Raw genomic sequence first — 23,888 nt, forward strand, 5'->3', positions numbered from 1 at the left:
TGTCCCAAGACTCACAACCCTAAACTTGTGTCTCCTATCAGCTCCACCCAGGACCAGAACAACCTGTAAGATTTGCATCTGGAAGGTTTTTCTTTCATTTACATATTAAATGAAGACAAGATTATCAGTGCTAAACATCTGTAATTATTACTACTATGTTATTTATATGATACCTGTTCTATCACTCCGAGACTCCAGATTCATATAATCAATTGATTTTTCCCTCAACAACCAATCACAGCTCAGCTAACAAGCTGAGGTAAAGTGAAAGCTGAGCTGTGATTGGTTGCTATCGGAAAATCACTCCACTTTTTCTCTCACACAGTTTGATAAATCTGGGCCATTGGCCCAGATTTATCAAACTGTGTGAGAGAAAAAGGGGAGAGATTTTTTTTTATAGCAACCAATCACAGCTCAGCTTTCACTTTACCTCAGCTTGTTAGCTGAGCTGTGATTGGTTGTTGAGGAAAAATCTCTCTACTTTTTGTTATCACACAGTTGGATAAATCTGGGCCATACATATATATATATATATATATATATATATATATATATATATATATATATAATCTTTAATAATAACAATATTAGTGAAAGTGTGAAATGAAAAAATACAAAAAATGTATGTATGGGACATATGTAGGGGATATTTTCGAAATTATTTCTAATTAAATTAATCTTATCCCCTGTCCAAAGGATAGGGGATAAGATGTCTGATTGAGGGGGTTCAGTAGCTGGGACCCCTGCAATCTCTGTGTAGCACCCGCGTTCGTTTAGAACTAGGTGTGGTTCACAGGAGTCGTGACGTCAAGGCAACAACCCTCGTGACGTCACACCACGCCACTTCAATGCAAGTCTATGGTAGGGCGTGTGGCGACCACCATGCCCCCTCCCATAGACTTGCATTGTGGGGGGCGTGGTGTGACGTCATGACCCCCCCCCTCCCCCTCCAACACCTGCTCAGAGCGCTCGGAACAAAATGTTCCGAATGCTGTGGCAGCGGAGTACTCCTTTAACCCCTTAACGACGCAGGACGTATATTTACGTCGCGGCAATGTGCGGTATTAACCCTTTAAACTGAAAGTGAAAGCATCCCGGCTGCTCAGTCGGGCTGTTCGGGACCGCCGTGGGGAAATCGCGGCATCCCGAACAGCTTACAGGACACCGGGAGGGACCCTACCTGCCTCCTCGGTGTCCGATCGGCGAATGACTGCTCCTTGCCTGAGATCCAGGCAGGAGCAGTCAAGCGCCGATAACACTGATCACAGGCGTGTTAATACACGCCAGTGATCAGCATGAGAGATCAGTGTGTGCAGTGTTATAGGCCCCTATGGGACCTATAAGGGTACGTTCCGACATGGCATATTTGCTGCGTATTTGCTGCTGCGTATTTTATTTTCCCTGTTGAAGTCAATGGGTAGGAAAATACGCAGCACCAAATACGCAGCAAATACGCAGCAAAATACGCCACGTGGGAATGCACCCTAACACTGCAAAAAAAAAAGTTAAAAAAAAGTGTTAATAAAGGTCATTTAACCCCTTCCCTAGACTAATCTTTTAAAGGAGTACTCCAATATTGGAAAATGTATCCCCTATCCTAAGGGTAGGAGATAGGTTTCAGATCGCAATCTCCTGTATGGGGCCCCGGCTGTCAATGGGAAGGGGTCGTGTAACCACCGCATGAAGCTGCGGCTGACAAGCCCCCTCAATACAACTCTATGGGAGAGCCGTAGTGCTGTATTGAGGGGGCGTGTTGTGTGGTGGTTTACACACACTATCTGGCCGGAGAGCCGGGCCCCGTACGGTAGATCGCGGGGAGTCCCAGTGGTCGAAACCCCCGCAATCTTAAACGTATCCCCTATCCTTAAGGATAGGGGATAAGTTTTCCTCTACTATACTACTCCTTCAATGGTTTGTCTGCCTACATGGTGTAAAATGTGCAGAATGTCCACATGGAAAATACGTGGGGCATTCCATACATTTGAAAAATTGGAGAATTAGAGTAGACAAAAAACATCTGCTGCAGAAATTCCACCGTGTGAACAGTGCAGCAGAATCCTATTGAAATCATTCCGGATATTCCGCAGCGTGAACATGGCCCAAGACTATGTTCACTCTGCAGAAAATATGCAGTTTTGTGGAATATGAGAGGAATTTCTGTGTGCTCAAAACACAAAATTCTGCCGAAATTCAAAGCCCCATGGACTTCAAAGGGATTCCGCCATGGCATTCTGCAAATTTTGAAGAACTGTTCAATGTTTTTGCAGAAAACGGAAAGCAGAATTTCTGCTGTGTGAGGCCGGGTTCACATGACTGAAAATGTGCAGAGTGTCCGCCTGGAAAACACGAGCAGACAATTCATATTTTTGTACAATCCAGCGGGCGCTAGGACCACTCGGTAATGCGCAGTCTCATAGATGGCAATGAATTTTCGAGCAAAATCTGCAAAAAGAATACTGTATACTCGTCTATTTTTTATTTTATTTATTTTTTGTGGAATCCGGAAACGGGATTCCCACGGCAGAAACATCTGCCATGGAAAATCCGCCGCTTGCACAGTGAAAACAATGGGACTTTGCTGCAGTGGAATGTCCGTGTGGAAAATTACGTTGCAATTCCGCACAGACATTCCGCCGTGTCTAGATACCCTCGAATGGGACGGTAGAATCTCCATGTAATGCAGTAAATTTTGTGGAATTTCAGAGCTGAATTTTCTAGCGGTATTCGGTCATATGAACATAATACAGGACAGACAGGTCCTCTATAGCAGCTCACGTAACCACTATCCACATGTGCCGTCAACCTGCATAAATCATTGGTATACAGGGGTATGGCCAGAGAACCGCTCCTGGTCGCTGGGGGATTCAAGATGGTGCCTCTTTGCTTCCCCTTATTCCTAAAGCCCTTGGTTGTCTTGGCATGCTGGGAGTTGTAGTTTTGCAACAGTTGGATGCACACTGGTTGGGAAACACTGCATTAGCGCATAGGCTGGTGAGATGGCGGCGGGAGGTTAAGATTAATTAATCATGTGATTTATTAGCTATTAATAACGCATATTAAGTATATCAGGTAATTGCTCTTCAGGCTTTTTTTCTCATATATTACTGTAGATTTACGGATCGCTCCGGTTATATTGGATGCATGTTGGGAAGCAGCGCCCTCTAGTGACCATTTCCAGGAATGTTTGTTTAGATTTTTTTTTTTTGTGCAAGAAACTAAGAGTGCTCCCAGTAACCTGCTCCCGAAAGGTGTGTCTGTGTACAATAATATGTAATCACCTCTCAGTAATGTGCGCCGCGTGCTCCGACAGGCGTTCTCTTGTTTAACATGTGCCATTTCTTTCAGAATACTGAAATATTAGACACGGTGAGTATTCTGTTTGCTTCCTTTTACTCCAAGATCTAATCCTTGTGTCAAGAAAATCTGATTATCTTGTATTTTTCAGATTAAACAAAATAAAAATGCATCTGTTACTATTATTTATTATTCATATTAATAATAATAATAATAATAATAACATACAAGATGACTATAATAAAAAAATAATAATAATTATGTTGATGATAATGATGATTATAATTATAACACAAATTATGATAATGATAATAAAACTAATGATAATAATAATAATAAATATTGATGGCAGTAATAATAAAATAATATAAATTATTATTATTATTGCTATTTATATTATTATTATTATTAACAAATGATTACTAATATTAATAATAATATTTATAATACAACTTACAATGATAATAAAAGTAATGATGATAATAATAATGGTAATAATAGAGATGAGCGAACTTACAGTAAATTCGATTCGTCACGAACTTCTCGGCTTGGCAGTTGATGCCTTATCCTGCATAAATTAGTTCAGCTTTCAGGTGCTCCGGTGGGCTGGAGACTATCTCCTAGGACTGTATCCAACTTTTCCAGCCCACCAGAGCACCTGAAAGCTGAACTAATTTATGCAGGATAAAGGCATCAACTGCCGAGCCGAGAAGTTTGTGACGAATCGAATTACTATAACTTCGCTCATCTCTAGCCACAATAATTAATAATGAAAATAATGATTTCTTCTTCTTCTTCTTATTATTATTATTATTATTATTATTTAATTGATTAATATTAACCCTCCATTACTATGAAAAGTGAGGTATCCCAATGTGATAAACTTGTGGAATTATAGCACTAGGTTATTCCATTATAATATAAATAATAGCGATCGCACATGAGATCCCCCTCTAGCAACACTAGTTAAAGGGGTTAACCAGAATTAGAAAAACTGAGCTACTTTCCTTAAAAAACAGCACCTCTCTTGTTTTTAGGTTATACGTGGTATTACAGCTCCATTTGCTTCAGTGGCACTGAGCTGCGATACCATACACAAAGTGAGGATACGAGCTGTGCGGTGTATTTAGAGAATGCTGCTATATTTTTCTAATCCTGGATAACCTCTTTTACTCCCATCATTGTAAGGATCATGAGGATAATGCTCTTCTACAACTCTTTAGCACCCCCTAAGGAGCAGCAGCAGGATGGAGAACATAACAGAGCAGCGTAAGTTGGGAATACAGCACTGGGGTGAGATATAAGAATTATTGAAGCCTTCAGCAGCTTATCTGTGTATCTCTGCCTTTCTCTCATTCTTCAGATTTCTCCTCCTCTTCCTTCTTTCATGCCTTCCTTTCTTACTCTATAGACGTTTTTGGGCAGCAGTTACCTGATACTTAAGTGAGCTGATCTAATACTGACTAAAAAACTTTGTGTGAACTCTGCTGATTTGCTTAGCTCACAGAGTATTGTCGTAACCAGTGGTCTTCAAACTATAGCCCTCCAGCATGCTGGGAGTTGTAGTTTTGCAAGAGCTGGAGGACCACCACTTGACCACTGGACTAAACTGACTGCTATCAATGAATAAGATTGCTTTTCAAACAGGTCAGAGTGTACACCATGCCTTAAAGGGGTACTCCAAATCGATTCAACTGGTGCTAGAAAGTTATACAGATTTGTAAAATACTTTGACTTAAAAATCTTAATCCTTCCAGTACTTATCAGCTGCTGTATGCTCCAGAGGAAGATGTGTAGTTCTTTCCAGTTTGACCCCAGTGCTCTCTACTGCCTTCTGCGCCCGTGTCAGGAACTGATCAGAACATTAGAAATTTGATATGAGGATTTTTTTTTTTGTGCACTTGGCAAGTGGTTTAGATTGACTTTTGAAGAAAAAAGCAAAAAATAAAAAAATAATGCAAAGCTTGCTGCATGTCTCATAGCAGGCACGGATTCTATTTATTTTACTTTAAAGGAGTACTCCACCAAAAAACATCTTATCCCCTATCCAAAGGATAGGGGATAAAATGTCTGATCGTGGGGGTCCCGCCACTGAGGACCCCGCGATCGCCTGGCCGGGAGTGGCAGCATCCGAAGATAGCTATTTCCGGTGCGGCACCTCAGTCATTCGTTCACGGAGCGAACTCCGCTCCGTGTCGGAGGGCTAGCAACTACAGCCACCGTGCCCCCTCCATTCATGTCTATGGGAGGAGGCAAAGACAGACATGAATGGAGGGGGTGTGGCGAGACATGACTAACACCGGCCTGGTGATCGTGGTGGTCCACAGTGGTAAGACCCCCACGATCAGACATCTTATCCCCTATTCTTTGAATAGGGGATAAGATATTTTTCGGCAGAGTACCCTTTTAAGCTAGTCCTAAATTTTTTTTTTTTAAAGTTCAATTGCATCAACTGGAAGTGGTAAGTTTGTCACTAGAGATGAGTGAAGTTACAGTAATTCGATTCTGCACGAACCTCGCGGGTCGGCAGTTGCTGACTTTATCCTGCAGAAATGAGTTCAGCTTTCAGGTGCTCCGTTGGGCTTGAGACTCTCCCAGGACTGTAACCACCTTTCCCAGCCCACCGGAGCACCTGAAAGCTGAATTAATTTATGCAGGATAAGTCATCAACTGCCGAGCCGAGAAGTTCGTGCAGAATCAAAGTACTGTAACTTCCCACATCTCTATTTGTCACCAAACATTCCTAAGAACTTATATAATGGATGAACACAAGTTTTACTCTTTTTACAATAATAATAATAATAATAATAATGTATTATTTTTAATAATTATTCTTATTTATTTATTTTTTAGGAAGAAATTCTTTTATGTTGTGTTTGTTTCCTGATTGGGATTTTATATCTAGTGGAGAGTATTTATCAAAGGATTTATGTGGTTTTTTTCATGTAACTTTGGCGCAATACTTTGTCTTTTTGCGCCAAAGTTTGGCGCATCTTCTCCACTGTCATTTTTTACAACTTTCTCAAAATCACACAGTCCTGTGTGTTATTTTAACTTTAATCAATAATTCATCATTTGCGCCAATCGATCTTTGGTGCAATTTTGGTGCAAATCCCATTTTTTGGGGGGTGCAAATCACCGCCAAGAAATTTTGCACGTGGAAAACACACTTACCAATGTCAGAAAATGGAAATGTGTCAAAATACATAATTTTTTATTTTTTTTTGTGAAAGCAACAACGCCTCCAGGGCTGCTCAATACTATCCTGCGACATAGTTGTCTCTGAGGGACCTTCACCCTCCGCTGAGCCAGCATCCATTTCACATGGTGGCTCCACAGGGTAAAATACGCTCTACAGGATAAAATACGTTCTACAGGATAAAATACGCTCTACAGGATAAAATACGCTCTACACGGTAAAATTCACTCTACAGGATAAAATACGCTCTACAGGGTAAAATACGCTCTACAGGGTAAAATACGCTCTACAGGATAAAATACGCTCTACAGGGTAAAATACGCTCTACAGGATAAAATACGCTCTACAGGGTAAAATACGCTCTACAGGATAAAATACGCTCTACAGGGTAAAATACGCTCTACAGGATAAAATACGCTCTACAGGGTAAAATACGCTCTACAGGATAAAATACGCTCTACAGGGTAAAATACGCTCTACAGGGTAAAATACGCTCTACAGGATAAAATACGCTCTACAGGGTAAAATACGCTCTACAGGATAAAATACGCTCTACAGGGTAAAATACGCTCTACAGGGTAAAATACGCTCTACAGAGTAAAATACGCTCTACAGGGTAAAATACGCTCTACAGGATAAAATACGCTCTACAGGATAAAATACGCTCTACAGGATAAAATACGCTCTACAGGGTAAAATACGCTCTACAGAGTAAAATACGCTCTACAGGGTAAAATACGCTCTACAGGATAAAATACGCTCTACAGGATAAAATACGCTCTACAGGATAAAATACGCTCTACAGGATAAAATACGCTCTACAGGGTAAAATACGCTCTACAGGGTAAAATACGCTCTACAGGGTAAAATACGCTCTACAGGGTAAAATACGCTCTACAGGATAAAATACGATCTACAGGATAAAATACGCTTTACAGGGTAAAATACGCTCTACAGGGTAAAATACGCTCTACAGGATAAAATACGCTCTACAGGGTAAAATACGCTGTACAGGATAAAATACGCTCTACAGGGTAAAATACGCTCTACAGGGTAAAATACGCTCTACAGGATAAAATACGCTCTACAGGGTAAAATACGCTCTACAGGGTAAAATACGCTCTACAGGATAAAATACGCTCTACAGGATAAAATACGCTCTACAGGGTAAAATACGCTCTACAGGGTAAAATACGCTCTACAGGGTAAAATACGCTCTACAGGATAAAATACGCTCTACAGGGTAAAATACGCTCTACAGGGTAAAATACGCTCTAGAGGGTAAAATACGCTCTACAGGGTAAAATACGCTCTACAGGGTAAAATACGCTCTACAGGGTAAAATACGCTATACAGGGTAAAATACGCTCTACAGGGTAAAATACTGTTACGCCGAGCGCTCCGGGTCCCCGCTCCTCCCCAGAGCGCTCGCTACACTCTCCTCACTGCAGCGCTCCGGTCAGATCCACTGACCCGGGGCGCTGCGATACCGCCTCCAGCCGGGATGCGATTCGCGATGCGGGTAGCGCCCGCTCGCGATGCGCACCCCGGCTCCCGTACCTGACTCGCTCTCCGTCGGTCCTGTCCCGGCGCGCGCGGCCCCGCTCCCTAGGGCGCGCGCGCGCCGGGTCTTTGCGATTTAAAGGGCCACTGCGCCGCTGATTGGCGCAGTGGTTCCAATTAGTCTGATCACCTGTGCACTTCCCTATATTACCTCACTTCCCCTGCACTTCCTTGCCGGATCTTGTTGCCATCGTGCCAGTGAAAGCGTTTCCTTGTGTGTTCCTAGCCTGTGTTCCAGACCTCCTGCCGTTGCCCCTGACTACGATCCTTGCTGCCTGCCCCGACCTTCTGCTACGTCCGACCTTGCTTCTGTCTACTCCCTTGTACCGCGCCTATCTTCAGCAGCCAGAGAGGTTGAGCCGTTGCTAGTGGATACGACCTGGTCACTACCGCCGCAGCAAGACCATCCCGCTTTGCGGCGGGCTCTGGTGAAAACCAGTAGTGACTTAGAACCGATCCACTAGCACGGTCCACGCCAATCCCTCTCTGGCACAGAGGATCCACTACCTGCCAGCCGGCATCGTGACAGTAGATCCGGCCATGGATCCCGCTGAAGTTCCTCTGCCAGTTGTCGCTGACCTCACCACGGTGGTCGCCCAGCAGTCACAACAGATAGCGCAACAAGGCCAACAGCTGTCTCAACTGACCGTTATGCTACAGCAGTTACTACCACAGCTTCAGCAATCATCTCCTCCGCCAGCTCCTGCACCTCCTCCGCAGCGAGTGGCCGCTTCTGGTCTACGCCTATCCTTGCCGGATAAATTTGATGGGGACTCTAAGTTTTGCCGTGGCTTTCTTTCCCAATGTTCCCTGCACTTGGAGATGATGTCGGACCAGTTTCCCACTGAAAGGTCTAAGGTGGCTTTCGTAGTCAGCCTTCTGTCTGGAAAAGCCCTGTCTTGGGCCACACCGCTCTGGGACCGCAATGACCCCGTCACTGCCTCTGTACACTCCTTCTTCTCGGAAATCCGAAGTGTCTTTGAGGAACCTGCCCGAGCCTCTTCTGCTGAGACTGCCCTGTTGAACCTGGTCCAGGGTAATTCTTCCGTTGGCGAGTATGCCGTACAATTCCGTACTCTTGCTTCAGAATTATCCTGGAATAATGAGGCCCTCTGCGCGACCTTTAAAAAAGGCCTATCCAGCAACATTAAAGATGTTCTGGCCGCACGAGAAATCCCTGCTAATCTACATGAACTCATTCACCTAGCCACTCGCATTGACATGCGTTTTTCCGAAAGGCGTCAGGAGCTCCGCCAGGATATGGACTCTGTTCGCACGAGGCGTTTCTTCTCCCCGGCTCCTCTCTCCTCTGGTCCCCTGCAATCTGTTCCTGTGCCTCCCGCCGTGGAGGCTATGCAGGTCGACCGGTCTCGCCTGACACCTCAAGAGAGGACACGACGCCGCATGGAGAATCTCTGCCTGTACTGTGCTAGTACCGAACACTTCCTGAAGGATTGTCCTATCCGTCCTCCCCGCCTGGAAAGACGTACGCTGACTCCGCACAAAGGTGAGACAGTCCTTGATGTCTACTCTGCTTCTCCACGTCTTACTGTGCCTGTGCGGATATCTGCCTCTGCCTTCTCCTTCTCTACTATGGCCTTCTTGGACTCCGGATCTGCAGGAAATTTTATTTTGGCCTCTCTCGTCAACAGGTTCAACATCCCAGTGACCAGTCTCGCCAGACCCCTCTACATCAATTGTGTAAACAATGAAAGATTGGACTGTACCATACGTTTCCGCACGGAGCCCCTTCTAATGTGCATCGGATCTCATCACGAGAGGATTGAACTTTTGGTCCTCCCCAATTGCACTTCTGAAATTCTCCTTGGACTTCCCTGGCTTCAACTTCATTCCCCAACCCTGGATTGGTCCACTGGGGAGATCAAGAGTTGGGGGCCCTCTTGTTCCAAGGACTGCCTAAAACCGGTTCCCAGTAACCCTTGCCGTGACTCTGTGGTTCCTCCTGTAACCGGCCTCCCTAAGGCCTATATGGACTTTGCGGATGTTTTTTGCAAAAAACAAGCTGAGACTCTACCTCCTCACAGGCCTTATGATTGTCCTATCGACCTCCTCCCGGGCACTACTCCACCCCGGGGCAGAATTTATCCTCTGTCCGCCCCAGAGACTCTTGCCATGTCTGAATACGTCCAGGAAAATTTAAAAAAGGGCTTTATCCGTAAATCCTCCTCTCCTGCCGGAGCCGGATTTTTCTTTGTGTCCAAAAAAGATGGCTCCCTACGTCCTTGCATTGACTACCGCGGTCTTAATAAAATCACGGTTAAGAACCGCTACCCCCTACCCCTCATCTCTGAACTCTTTGATCGCCTCCAAGGTGCCCACATCTTTACCAAACTGGACTTAAGAGGTGCTTATAATCTCATCCGCATCAGAGAGGGGGATGAATGGAAAACGGCATTTAACACCAGAGATGGACACTTTGAGTATCTGGTCATGCTCTTTGGCCTGTGCAACGCCCCTGCCGTCTTCCAAGACTTTGTTAATGAAATTTTTCGTGATCTCTTATACTCCTGTGTTGTTGTATATCTGGACGATATCCTGATTTTTTCTGCCAATCTAGAAGAACACCGCCAGCATGTCCGTATGGTTCTTCAGAGACTTCGTGACAATCAACTCTATGCCAAAATAGAGAAATGTCTGTTTGAATGCCAATCTCTTCCTTTCCTAGGATACTTGGTCTCTGGCCAGGGACTACAAATGGATCCAGACAAACTCTCTGCCGTCTTAGATTGGCCACGCCCCTCCGGACTCCGTGCTATCCAACGTTTTTTGGGGTTCGCCAATTATTACAGGCAATTTATTCCACATTTTTCTACCGTTGTGGCTCCTATCGTGGCTTTAACCAAAAAAAATGCCGATCCCAAGTCTTGGCCTCCTCAAGCGGAAGACGCCTTTAAACGGCTCAAGTCTGCCTTTTCTTCGGCTCCCGTGCTCTCCAGACCTGACCCATCCAAACCCTTCCTATTGAAGGTTGATGCCTCCTCAGTGGGAGCTGGAGCTGTCCTTCTACAAAAAAATTCTTCCGGGCATGCTGTTACTTGTGGTTTTTTTTCTAGGACCTTCTCTCCGGCGGAGAGGAACTACTCCATCGGGGATCGAGAGCTTCTAGCCATTAAATTAGCACTTGAGGAATGGAGGCATCTGCTGGAGGGATCAAGGTTTCCAGTTATTATTTACACCGATCACAAGAACCTCTCCTACCTCCAGTCTGCCCAACGGCTGAATCCTCGCCAGGCCAGGTGGTCTCTGTTCTTTGCCCGATTTAATTTTGAAATTCACTTTCGGCCTGCCGATAAGAACATTAGGGCCGATGCTCTCTCTCGTTCCTCGGATGCTTCTGAAATTAGACTCTCTCCGCAACACATCGTTCCTCCTGACTGCCTGATTTCCACTTCTCCAGCCTCCATCAGGCAAACTCCTCCAGGAAAGACCTTTGTTTCTCCACGCCAATGCCTCGGAATCCTCAAATGGGGTCACTCCTCCCATCTCGCAGGTCATGCGGGCATCAAGAAATCTGTGCAACTCATCTCTCGCTTCTATTGGTGGCCGACTCTGGAGACGGATGTTGTGGACTTTGTGCGAGCCTGCACTATCTGTGCCCGGGATAAGACTCCTCGCCAGAAGCCCGCTGGTTTTCTTCATCCTCTGCCTGTCCCCGAACAGCCTTGGTCTCTGATTGGTATGGATTTTATTACTGACTTACCCCCTTCCCGTGGCAACACTGTTATTTGGGTGGTCGTTGATCGATTCTCCAAAATGGCACATTTCATCCCTCTTCCTGGTCTTCCTTCAGCGCCTCAGTTGGCTAAACAATTTTTTGTACACATTTTTCGTCTTCACGGGTTGCCTACGCAGATCGTCTCGGATAGAGGCGTCCAATTCGTGTCTAAATTCTGGAGGGCTCTCTGTAAACAACTCAAGATTAAATTAAATTTTTCTTCTGCATATCATCCTCAATCCAATGGACAAGTAGAAAGAATTAACCAGGTCTTGGGTGATTATTTACGACATTTTGTTTCCTCCCGCCAGGATGACTGGGCAGATCTTCTACCATGGGCCGAATTCTCGTATAACTTCAGAGTCTCTGAATCTTCCTCCAAATCCCCATTTTTCGTGGTGTACGGCCGTCACCCTCTTCCCCCCCTCCCTACCCCCTTGCCCTCTGGTCTGCCCGCTGTGGATGTAATTTCTCGTGACCTTTCCATCATATGGAGAGAGGCCCAAAATTCTCTCTTACAGGCTTCATCACGCATGAAGAAGTTCGCGGATAAGAAAAGAAGAGCTCCTCCCATTTTTTCCCCTGGAGACAAGGTATGGCTCTCCGCTAAATATGTCCGCTTCCGTGTCCCTAGCTACAAGTTGGGACCACGCTATCTTGGTCCTTTCAAAATTTTGTGCCAGATTAATCCTGTCTCTTACAAACTTCTTCTTCCTCCTTCTCTTCGTATTCCTAATGCCTTTCACGTTTCTCTTCTTAAACCACTTATCATCAACCGTTTCTCTCCCAAATCTGTTCCTCCCACTCCTGTTTCCGGCTCCTCGGACATCTTCTCCGTCAAAGAGATTCTGGCATCCAAAAAGGTCAGAGGGAAAACCTTTTTTTTAGTGGATTGGGAGGGTTGTGGTCCAGAAGAGAGATCCTGGGAACCTGAGGACAATATCCTAGACAAAAGTCTGCTCCTCAGGTTCTCAGGCTCTAAGAAGAGGGGGAGACCCAAGGGGGGGGGTACTGTTACGCCGAGCGCTCCGGGTTCCCGCTCCTCCCCGGAGCGCTCGCTACACTCTCCTCACTGCAGTGCTCCGGTCAGATCCACTGACCCGGGGCGCTGCGATACCGCCTCCAGCCGGGATGCGATTCGCGATGCGGGTAGCGCCCGCTCGCGATGCGCACCCCGGCTCCCGTACCTGACTCGCTCTCCGTCGGTCCTGTCCCGGCGCGCGCAGCCCCGCTCCCTAGGGCGCGCGCGCCGGGTCTTTGCGATTTAAAGGGCCACTGCGCCGCTGATTGGCGCAGTGGTTCCAATTAGTCTGATCACCTGTGCACTTCCCTATATTACCTCACTTCCCCTGCACTTCCTTGCCGGATCTTGTTGCCATCGTGCCAGTGACAGCGTTTCCTTGTGTGTTCCTAGCCTGTGTTCCAGACCTCCTGCCGTTGCCCCTGACTACGATCCTTGCTGCCTGCCCCGACCTTCTGCTACGTCCGACCTTGCTTCTGTCTACTCCCTTGTACCGCGCCTATCTTCAGCAGCCAGAGAGGTTGAGCCGTTGCTAGTGGATACGACCTGGTCACTACCGCCGCAGCAAGACCATCCCGCTTTGCGGCGGGCTCTGGTGAAAACCAGTAGTGACTTAGAACCGATCCACTAGCACGGTCCACGCCAATCCCTCTCTGGCACAGAGGATCCACTACCTGCCAGCCGGCATCGTGACAAATACGCTCTACAGGGTAAAATACGCTCTACAGGATAAAATACGCTCTACAGGATGAAATACATTCTACAGGATAAAATACGCTCTACAGGATAAAATACGCTCTACAGGATAAAATACGATCTACAGGGTAAAATACGCTCTACAGGGTAAAATACGCTCTACAGGGTAAAATACGCTCTACAGGGTAAAATACGCTCTACAGGGTAAAATACGCTGTACAGGATAAAATACGCTCTACAGGGTAAAATACGCTCTACAGGGTAAAATACGATCTACAGGATAAAATACGCTCTACAGGGTAAAATACGCTCTACAGGGTAAAATACGCTCTACAGGATAAAATACGCTCTACAGGATAAAATACGCTCTACAGGATAAAATACGATCTACAGGATAAAATACGCTCTACAGGGTAAAATACGCTCTACAGGGTAAAATACGCTCTACAGGATAAAATACGCTCTACAGGGTAAAATACGCTGTACAGGATAAAATACGCTCTACAGGGTAAAATACGCTCTACAGGGTAAAATACGCTCTACAGGATAAAATACGCTCTACAGGGTAAAATACGCTCTACAGGGTAAAATACGCTCTACAGGATAAAATACGCTCTACAGGATAAAATACGCTCTACAGGGTAAAATACGCTCTACAGGGTAAAATACGCTCTACAGGGTAAAATACGCTCTACAGGGTAAAATACGCTGTACAGGATAAAATACGATCTACAGGATAAAATACGCTCTACAGGGTAAAATACGCTCTACAGGGTAAAATACGCTCTACAGGATAAAATACGCTCTACAGGGTAAAATACGCTGTACAGGGTAAAATACGCTCTACAGGGTAAAATACGCTCTACAGGATAAAATACGCTCTACAGGGTAAAATACGCTGTACAGGATAAAATACGCTCTACAGGGTAAAATACGCTCTACAGGGTAAAATACGATCTACAGGATAAAATACGCTGTACAGGATAAAATACGCTCTACAGGGTAAAATACGCTCTACAGGGTAAAATACGATCTACAGGATAAAATACGCTCTACAGGGTAAAATACGCTCTACAGGGTAAAATACGCTCTACAGGATAAAATACGCTCTACAGGATAAAATACGCTCTACAGTATAAAATACGATCTACAGGATAAAATACGCTGTACAGGATAAAATACGCTCTACAGGGTAAAATACGCTCTACAGGGTAAAATACGCTCTACAGGATAAAATACGCTCTACAGGGTAAAATACGCTCTACAGGGTAAAATACGCTCTACAGGGTAAAATACGCTCTACAGGGTAAAATACGCTCTACAGGGTAAAATACGCTCTACAGGGTAAAATACGCTCTACAGGGTAAAATACGCTCTACAGGATAAAATACGATCTACAGGATAAAATACGCTCTACAGGGTAAAATACGCTCTACAGGGTAAAATACGCTCTACAGGGTAAAATACGCTCTACAGGGTAAAATACGCTCTACAGGGTAAAATACGCTCTACAGGGTAAAATACGCTCTACAGGATAAAATACGATCTACAGGATAAAATACGCTCTACAGGGTAAAATACGCTCTACAGGGTAAAATACGCTCTACAGGATAAAATACGCTCTACAGGGTAAAATACGCTGTACAGGGTAAAATACGCTCTACAGGGTAAAATACGCTCTACAGGGTAAAATACGCTCTACAGGGTAAAATACGCTGTACAGGATAAAATACGCTCTACAGGGTAAAATACGCTCTACAGGGTAAAATACGCTCTACAGGATAAAATACGCTCTACAGGGTAAAATACGCTCTACAGGGTAAAATACGCTCTACAGGATAAAATACGCTCTACAGGATAAAATACGCTCTACAGGGTAAAATACGCTCTACAGGGTAAAATACGCTCTACAGGGTAAAATACGCTCCACAGGGTAAAATACGCTCTACAGGATAAAATACGATCTACAGGATAAAATACGCTCTACAGGGTAAAATACGCTCTACAGGGTAAAATACGCTCTACAGGATAAAATACGCTCTACAGGGTAAAATACGCTGTACAGGATAAAATACGCTCTACAGGGTAAAATACGCTCTACAGGGTAAAATACGCTCTACAGGGTAAAATACGCTCTACAGGGTAAAATAGGCTCTACAGGATAAAATACGCTCTACAGGATAAAATACGCTCTACAGGGTAAAATACGCTCTACAGGGTAAAATACGCTCTACAGGGTAAAATACGCTCTACAGGGTAAAATACGCTCTACAGGATAAAATACGCTCTACAGGGTAAAATACGCTCTACAGGGTAAAATACGCTCTACAGGGTAAAATACGCTCTACAGGGTAAAATACGCTCTACAGGGTAAAATACGCTCTACAGGATAAAATACGCTCTACAGGGTAAAATACGCTCTACAGGGTAAAATACGCTCTACAGGGTAAAATACGCTCTACAGGGTAAAATACGCTCTACAGGGTAAAATACGCTCTACAGGATGAAATACGTTCTACAGGATAAAATACGCTCTACAGGGTAAAATACGCTCTACAGGATAAAATACGATCTACAGGGTAAAATACGCTCTACAGGGTAAAATACGCTCTACAGGGTAAAATACGCTCTACAGGGTAAAATACGCTCTACAGGGTAAAATACGCTCTACAGGGTAAAATACGCTCTACAGGGTAAAATACGCTCTACAGGATAAAATACGATCTACTGGATAAAATACGCTCTACAGGGTAAAATACGCTCTACAGGGTAAAATACGCTCTACAGGATAAAATACGCTCTACAGGGTAAAATACGCTGTACAGGGTAAAATACGCTCTACAGGGTAAAATACGCTCTACAGGATAAAATACGCTCTACAGGGTAAAATACGCTGTACAGGATAAAATACGCTCTACAGGGTAAAATACGCTCTACAGGATAAAATACGCTCTACAGGGCAAAATACGCTCTACAGGGCAAAATACGCTCTACAGGATAAAATACGCTCTACAGGATAAAATACGCTCTACAGGGTAAAATACGCTCTACAGGGTAAAATACGCTCTACAGGATAAAATACGCTCTACAGGATAAAATACGCTCTACAGGGTAAAATACGCTCTACAGGGTAAAATACGCTCTACAGGATAAAATACGCTCTACAGGGTAAAATACGCTGTACAGGATAAAATACGCTCTACAGGGTAAAATACGCTCTACAGGGTAAAATACGCTCTACAGGGTAAAATACGCTCTACAGGGTAAAATACGCTCTACAGGATAAAATACGCTCTACAGGATAAAATACGCTCTACAGGGTAAAATACGCTCTACAGGGTAAAATACGCTCTACAGGGTAAAATACGCTCTACAGGGTAAAATACGCTCTACAGGGTAAAATACGCTCTACAGGGTAAAATACGCTCTACAGGGTAAAATACGCTCTACAGGGTAAAATACGCTCTACAGGATAAAATACGCTCTACAGGGTAAAATACGCTCTACAGGGTAAAATACGCTCTACAGGGTAAAATACGCTCTACAGGGTAAAATACGCTCTACAGGATGAAATACGCTCTACAGGATAAAATACGCTCTACAGGATAAAATACGCTCTACAGGATAAAATACGATCTACAGGGTAAAATACGCTCTACAGGGTAAAATACGCTCTACAGGGTAAAATACGCTCTACAGGGTAAAATACGCTCTACAGGGTAAAATACGCTGTACAGGATAAAATACGCTCTACAGGGTAAAATACGCTCTACAGGGTAAAATACGCTCTACAGGGTAAAATACGCTCTACAGGGTAAAATACGCTCTACAGGATAAAATACGCTCTACAGGGTAAAATACGCTCTACAGGGTAAAATACGCTCTACAGGGTAAAATACGCTCTACAGGGTAAAATACGCTCTACAGGATAAAATACGCTCTACAGGGTAAAATACGATCTACAGGGTAAAATACGCTCTACAGGGTAAAATACGATCTACAGGGTAAAATACGCTCTACAGGGTAAAATACGCTCTACAGGGTAAAATACGCTCTACAGGGTAAAATACGCTCTACAGGATGAAATACGCTCTACAGGATAAAATACGCTCTACAGGATAAAATACGCTCTACAGGGTAAAATACGATCTACAGGGTAAAATACGCTCTACAGGGTAAAATACGCTCTACAGGGTAAAATACGCTCTACAGGGTAAAATACGCTCTACAGGGTAAAATACGCTGTACAGGATAAAATACGCTCTACAGGGTAAAATACGCTCTACAGGGTAAAATACGCTCTACAGGGTAAAATACGCTCTACAGGGTAAAATACGCTCTACAGGGTAAAATACGCTCTACAGGGTAAAATACGCTCTACAGGGTAAAATACGCTCTACAGGGTAAAATACGCTCTACAGGGTAAAATACGCTCTACAGGATAAAATACGCTCTACAGGGTAAAATACGATCTACAGGGTAAAATACGCTCTACAGGGTAAAATACGATCTACAGGGTAAAATACGCTCTACAGGGTAAAATACGCTCTACAGGGTAAAATACGCTCTACAGGGTAAAATACGCTCTACAGGGTAAAATACGCTCTACAGGGTAAAATACGCTCTACAGGGTAAAATACGCTCTACAGGATAAAATACGCTCTACAGGGTAAAATACGATCTACAGGGTAAAATACGCTCTACAGGGTAAAATACGCTCTACAGGGTAAAATACGCTCTACAGGGTAAAATACGCTCTACAGGATAAAATACACTGTACAGGATAAAATACGCTCTACAGGGTAAAATACGCTCTACAGGGTAAAATACGCTCTACAGGGTAAAATACGCTCTACAGGATAAAATACGCTCTACAGGGTAAAATACGCTGTCCCCTGTGGTGGTAAGTTCTGTGTAAAAGGCGTGTGAACAGCTGATTTCAACATTTGAGCCAAAATTACTAACAACTTACACCAAATGATAAATTTGGCGCACATTAACGAAAACCAAAGTGAAAAAAAAAGGGTAAAAATAAACTGTCAACAGGCAAAATTGATAAATACCCCCCAGTGATTCTTCTATATCTGCTGACACTTGGGTCCTCGATACATTGATCCAGCACAGATCAGGTTAATGCAGAAGACGAACAGGTCTGGTGAGGATGGGGGTTTGGAATGAAGGAGACTCAGGTGAGACACTGGGCACCTGACAACTCCTCACAAGACAAAGACGGAGATCTTGCTGTTTATAATCACAGCTTTATGTATTTAAAGGGGCACATGTGACCCCCGATGTGGGGGACCAATGAATAAGGCGTCATGTTTAATCCACTCAAAGAAAGGATAAGCACGTGGGCTGGAAGACATCGATCAGCAGAGGAGGAGAAGACGGAGCTGATCCAGAGGAAACGGTAGATGTTGTTTGTGTTATGTTGTTGTATTATTAAGGGATTTTATGATTTTAGTTACTAGAATGGGATAAGCTGCACTATCAGGCACAGCTGCTCTTATGTCACATTGAAGGGGATGGGGCAACATGGTTTACTGAGCTGATTGGAGGGGGTCCTTAAGTTAGAACTCCTATGACAGTGTATATAGGGCGGGCCATTTATTTAGATACACCTTAATAAAATGGGAATGGTTGGTGATATTAACTTCCTGTTTGTGGCACATTAGTATATGTGAGGGGGGAAACTTTTCAAGATGGGTGGTGACCTTGGCGGCCATTTTGAAGTCAGCCATTTTGAATCCAACTTTAGTTTTTTCGGACCACTTATAAAATGTGTTCAATGTGCTGCCCATTGTGTTGGATTGTCAATGCATCCCTCTTCTCTATATACTACTATATACTACTATATACACCGCAGGAGAAATGCTAGCACAGGCTTCCAGTATCCGTATACACTGCTATATACTACTATATACACCGCAGGAGAAATGCTAGCACAGGCTTCCAGTATCCGTATACACTGCTATATACTACTATATACACCGCAGGAGAAATGCTAGCACAGGCTTCCAGTATCCGTATACACTGCTATATACTACTATATACACCGCAGGAGAAATGCTAGCACAGGCTTCCAGTATCCGTATACACTGCTATATACTACTATATACACCGCAGGAGAAATGCTAGCACAGGCTTCCAGTATCCGTATACACTGCTTTATACTACTATATACACCGCAGGAGAAATGCTAGCACAGGCTTCCAGTATCCGTATATACTGCTATATACTACTATATACACCGCAGGAGAAATGCTAGCACAGGCTTCCAGTATCCGTATACACTGCTATATACTTCTATATACACCGCAGGAGAAATGCTAGCACAGGCTTCCAGTATCCGTATACCCTGCTATATACTACTATATACACCGCAGGAGAAATGCTAGCACAGGCTTCCAGTATCCGTATACCCTGCTATATACTACTATATACACTGCAGGAGAAATGCTAGCACAGGCTTCCAGTATCCGTATACACTGCTATATACTACTATATACACCGCAGGAGAAATGCTAGCACAGGCTTCCAGTAACCGTATACACTGCTATATACTACTATATACACCGCAGGAGAAATGCTAGCACAGGCTTCCAGTATCCGTATACCCTGCTATATACTACTATATACACTGCAGGAGAAATGCTAGCACAGGCTTCCAGTATCCGTATACACTGCTATATACTACTATATACACCGCAGGAGAAATGCTAGCACAGGCTTCCAGTAACCGTATACACTGCTATATACTACTATATACACCGCAGGAGAAATGCTAGCACAGGCTTCCAGTAACCGTATACACTGCTATATACTACTATATACACCGCAGGAGAAATGCTAGCACAGGCTTCCAGTATCGATATACACTGCTATATACTACTATATACACCGCAGGAGAAATGCTAGCACAGGCTTCCAGTATCCGTATACACTGCTATATACTACTATATACACCGCAGGAGAAATGCTAGCACAGGCTTCCAGTATCTGTATACACTGCTATATACTACTATATACACCACAGGAGAAATGCTAGCACAGGCTTCCAGTATCCGTATACACTGCTATATACTACTATATACACCGCAGGAGAAATGCTAGCACAGGCTTCCAGTATCCGTATACCCTGCTATATACTACTATATACACCGCAGGAGAAATGCTAGCACAGGCTTCCAGTATCCGTATACCCTGCTATATACTACTATATACACTGCAGGAGAAATGCTAGCACAGGCTTCCAGTATCCGTATACACTGCTATATACTACTATATACACCGCAGGAGAAATGCTAGCACAGGCTTCCAGTAACCGTATACACTGCTATATACTACTATATACACCGCAGGAGAAATGCTAGCACAGGCTTCCAGTATCCGTATACCCTGCTATATACTACTATATACACTGCAGGAGAAATGCTAGCACAGGCTTCCAGTATCCGTATACACTGCTATATACTACTATATACACCGCAGGAGAAATGCTAGCACAGGCTTCCAGTAACCGTATACACTGCTATATACTACTATATACACCGCAGGAGAAATGCTAGCACAGGCTTCCAGTAACCGTATACACTGCTATATACTACTATATACACCGCAGGAGAAATGCTAGCACAGGCTTCCAGTATCGATATACACTGCTATATACTACTATATACACCACAGGAGAAATGCTAGCACAGGCTTCCAGTATCCGTATACACTGCTATATACTACTATATACACCGCAGGAGAAATGCTAGCACAGGCTTCCAGTATCTGTATACACTGCTATATACTACTATATACACCACAGGAGAAATGCTAGCACAGGCTTCCAGTATCCGTATACACTGCTATATACTACTATATACACCGCAGGAGAAATGCTAGCACAGGCTTCCAGTATCCGTATACACTGCTATATACTACTATATACACCGCAGGAGAAATGCTAGCATAGGCTTCCAGTATCCGTAGTTTCAGGTGCTGCACATCTCGTATCTTCACAGCATAGACAATTGCCTTCAGATGACCCCAAAGATAAACGTCTAAGGGGGTCAGATCGGGAGACCTTGGGGGCCATTCAACTGGCCCATGATGACCAATCCACTTTCCAGGAAACTGTTCATCTAGGAATGCTCGGACCTGACACCATAATGTGGTGGTCACCATATTGCTGGAAAAACTCAGGGAACGTGCAGCTTCAGTGCATAAAGAGGGAAACACATCATCATGTAGGCCACTGGAAATTGCTACATGATGATGTGTTTCCCTCTTTATGCACTGAAGCTGGCACGTTCCCTGAGTTTTTCCAGTCCCAGTGTATGGTGTATCCTTAGTCCCCGTGTTTGGATGATCCTTAGCCCAGTGTATGGTGTAGTATTCTTAGTCCTGGTGTATGGATTATTCTTAGTCCCAGTGTATGAAGTATCCCTAGTCCTGGTGTTGGATGTATCCTGAGTCCCTGTGTATGGGATATCCTTAGACCCAGTGTATGGTATATTCTTCTAGTGTATGGTATATCCTCAGCCTCCGATATATATGGAGTATTCTTAGCCTTGGTATATGGAGTATCTATAAACAAACTGTATAGACAGGGAGGATTTCTGTACAGTCAGTGATGGATTGCTGTCTCTGACTGCTATTTCTCCTGATATTTGTCTAGCTCTATGGAGCTAATCTAATCTGATCATTAGCAGGGTTGCTTTATCCTGTGATTCAATATTATACAAGATCACAACATTTCTAGTAAAAGACTCGTCATTTGAATACAACTCTACAGAGAGAAGCATTGCATGTCTTTTGCTGCTTCTGCAAAAATCTACTAATGTTACAAATATAGTGTATCATATGGTTTCATAAGGTATCAGTGGTTCTTATATTGCAGGGAAACAATGGGAAAAAAAGGCGGGCTAATGGAGGCGCTGCTCAGATGTCGAATTGACGGAGAGACTCAGGCGGTACAGGATAACGATTTTTATTAATGATATTAGAACAACGCGTTTCGGCATCTGCTGATGCCTTCCTCAGGTCCACTTAACAGTTCCCCAAACTTCATTGGTGTTCAGTGAGGGTTTGGGGAACAGTTAAGTGGACCTGAGGAAGGCATCAGAAGATGCCGAAACGCGTTGTCCTTATATCATTAATAAAAACCGTTATCCTGTACCGCATGAGTCTCTCCGTCAATTCGACATCTGAGCAGCGCCTCCATTAGCCCGGCTTTTTTTTCCATTGTTTTCCTGCATTTCCTTTCGGCTTCTTACATAGAAGTCCGATGCCGGTGGGAGAGCTGCAGCTCATACTAAAGGTCATTATCCACGTCGTAAGGAATGCTCAAGTTTTAGTGCGGCCCTCCTAAGGTCAGTATATCACTGATTGGTGTGGTGAAGGGTGCACATCAGTGAATACACTATTACAGGGAGCGCCCCCTGCATCTCTTTTTCTCTCCCCCCATGCATCTTGGTTCTTATATTGTGTCTTTTTCTAATAAAAATACCTCTCATATAGTCCTTTAATATTAATAACTAAGCTTCCTTTTCTATCTAAGGATTCAAGATCTTCCGCTCCTACGAGCGGCAAAGGAAAATGACATTCAACTATTAAAGGAACTTCTGGAAGATGAGACGTGTGATCCATTTCAGAGAGGTGAGTAACCACAAGAATTAAGTGATGGAACATTATACCATAACAGGAATATGGCCAAATCCTGCGAAATACGACGTGTAAGATCAATAGTCTTAGCTAAGGTATACGCAATTCAACTTAAAGGGGTACTCTGGCGGAAAACAATTTTTTTCAAATCCACTGGTGCCAGAAAGTTAAACAGATTTATAAATTACTTCTATATAAAAATATGAATCCTTCCAGTACTTATCAGCTGCTGTATGCTCCAGGGGAAGTTGTGTAGTTCTTTTCTGTTTGACCACAGTGCTCTCTGCTGACACCTCTGTCCATGTCAGGAACTGTCCAGAGCAGGATAGGTTTGCTATGGGGATTTGCTCCTACTTTGGACATTTACTGACATGGACAGAGGTGTCAGCAGAGAGCACTGTAGTCAGAATGGAATGAACTACACAACTTCCTCTGGAGCATTCAGCAGCTGATAAGTACTGGAAGGATTAAGATGTTTTAATAGAAGTAATTTACAAATCTGTTTAACTTTCTGGCACCAGTTGATTTGGAAAAAAAATATATCTATGTTTTCCACTGGAGTACCCCTTTATTGGCAGAAAGGTCTATTTTTACCAATGTCTGGAAATGACTTGTGCACTATAGTGAGGGTTACCGGGTTCGCTCATCTACTTTTATATAGTACCAATAAAAGTTTTATTCGTGTTTACAGCTCTGAATATTTTAGGCAGTAAAATCCTTATCTT

The 23,888-nt window shown here is 43.9% G+C and overlaps 1 protein-coding gene and 1 long non-coding RNA gene across 3 annotated transcripts in view; one reads left to right on the forward strand and one right to left on the reverse strand.

The window, feature by feature from the left end:
* Positions 1-198, reverse strand: part of LOC130282027 (uncharacterized) — a 168,691-nt gene extending 168,493 nt beyond the window's left edge. Inside the window, exon 1 of the long non-coding RNA XR_008846216.1 lies at positions 174-198. This is a non-coding gene — a long non-coding RNA (uncharacterized LOC130282027). The remainder of the gene's footprint in view (positions 1-173) is intronic.
* A 2,947-nt stretch (positions 199-3,145) lies between these two features.
* The window catches only part of LOC130281732 (transient receptor potential cation channel subfamily V member 6-like), a 40,622-nt gene continuing 19,879 nt past the window's right edge, over positions 3,146-23,888 (forward strand). The window contains exons 1-4 of one of the 2 annotated variants that reach the window (XM_056529295.1): positions 3,146-3,248; positions 3,346-3,366; positions 18,634-18,919; positions 23,060-23,157. In XM_056529295.1, coding sequence (XP_056385270.1) covers positions 18,828-18,919; positions 23,060-23,157 — 190 coding nt within the window. In that variant the 5' untranslated portion in view covers positions 3,146-3,248; positions 3,346-3,366; positions 18,634-18,827. Of the gene's footprint in view, positions 3,249-3,345; positions 3,367-18,418; positions 18,920-23,059; positions 23,158-23,888 lie in introns of those variants that run through there. The other variant, XM_056529296.1, reaches the window with a different exon arrangement.

The sequence above is a fragment of the Hyla sarda genome, chromosome 7 (assembly GCF_029499605.1).
Source record: "Hyla sarda isolate aHylSar1 chromosome 7, aHylSar1.hap1, whole genome shotgun sequence".
NCBI lineage: Eukaryota > Metazoa > Chordata > Amphibia > Anura > Hylidae > Hyla > Hyla sarda.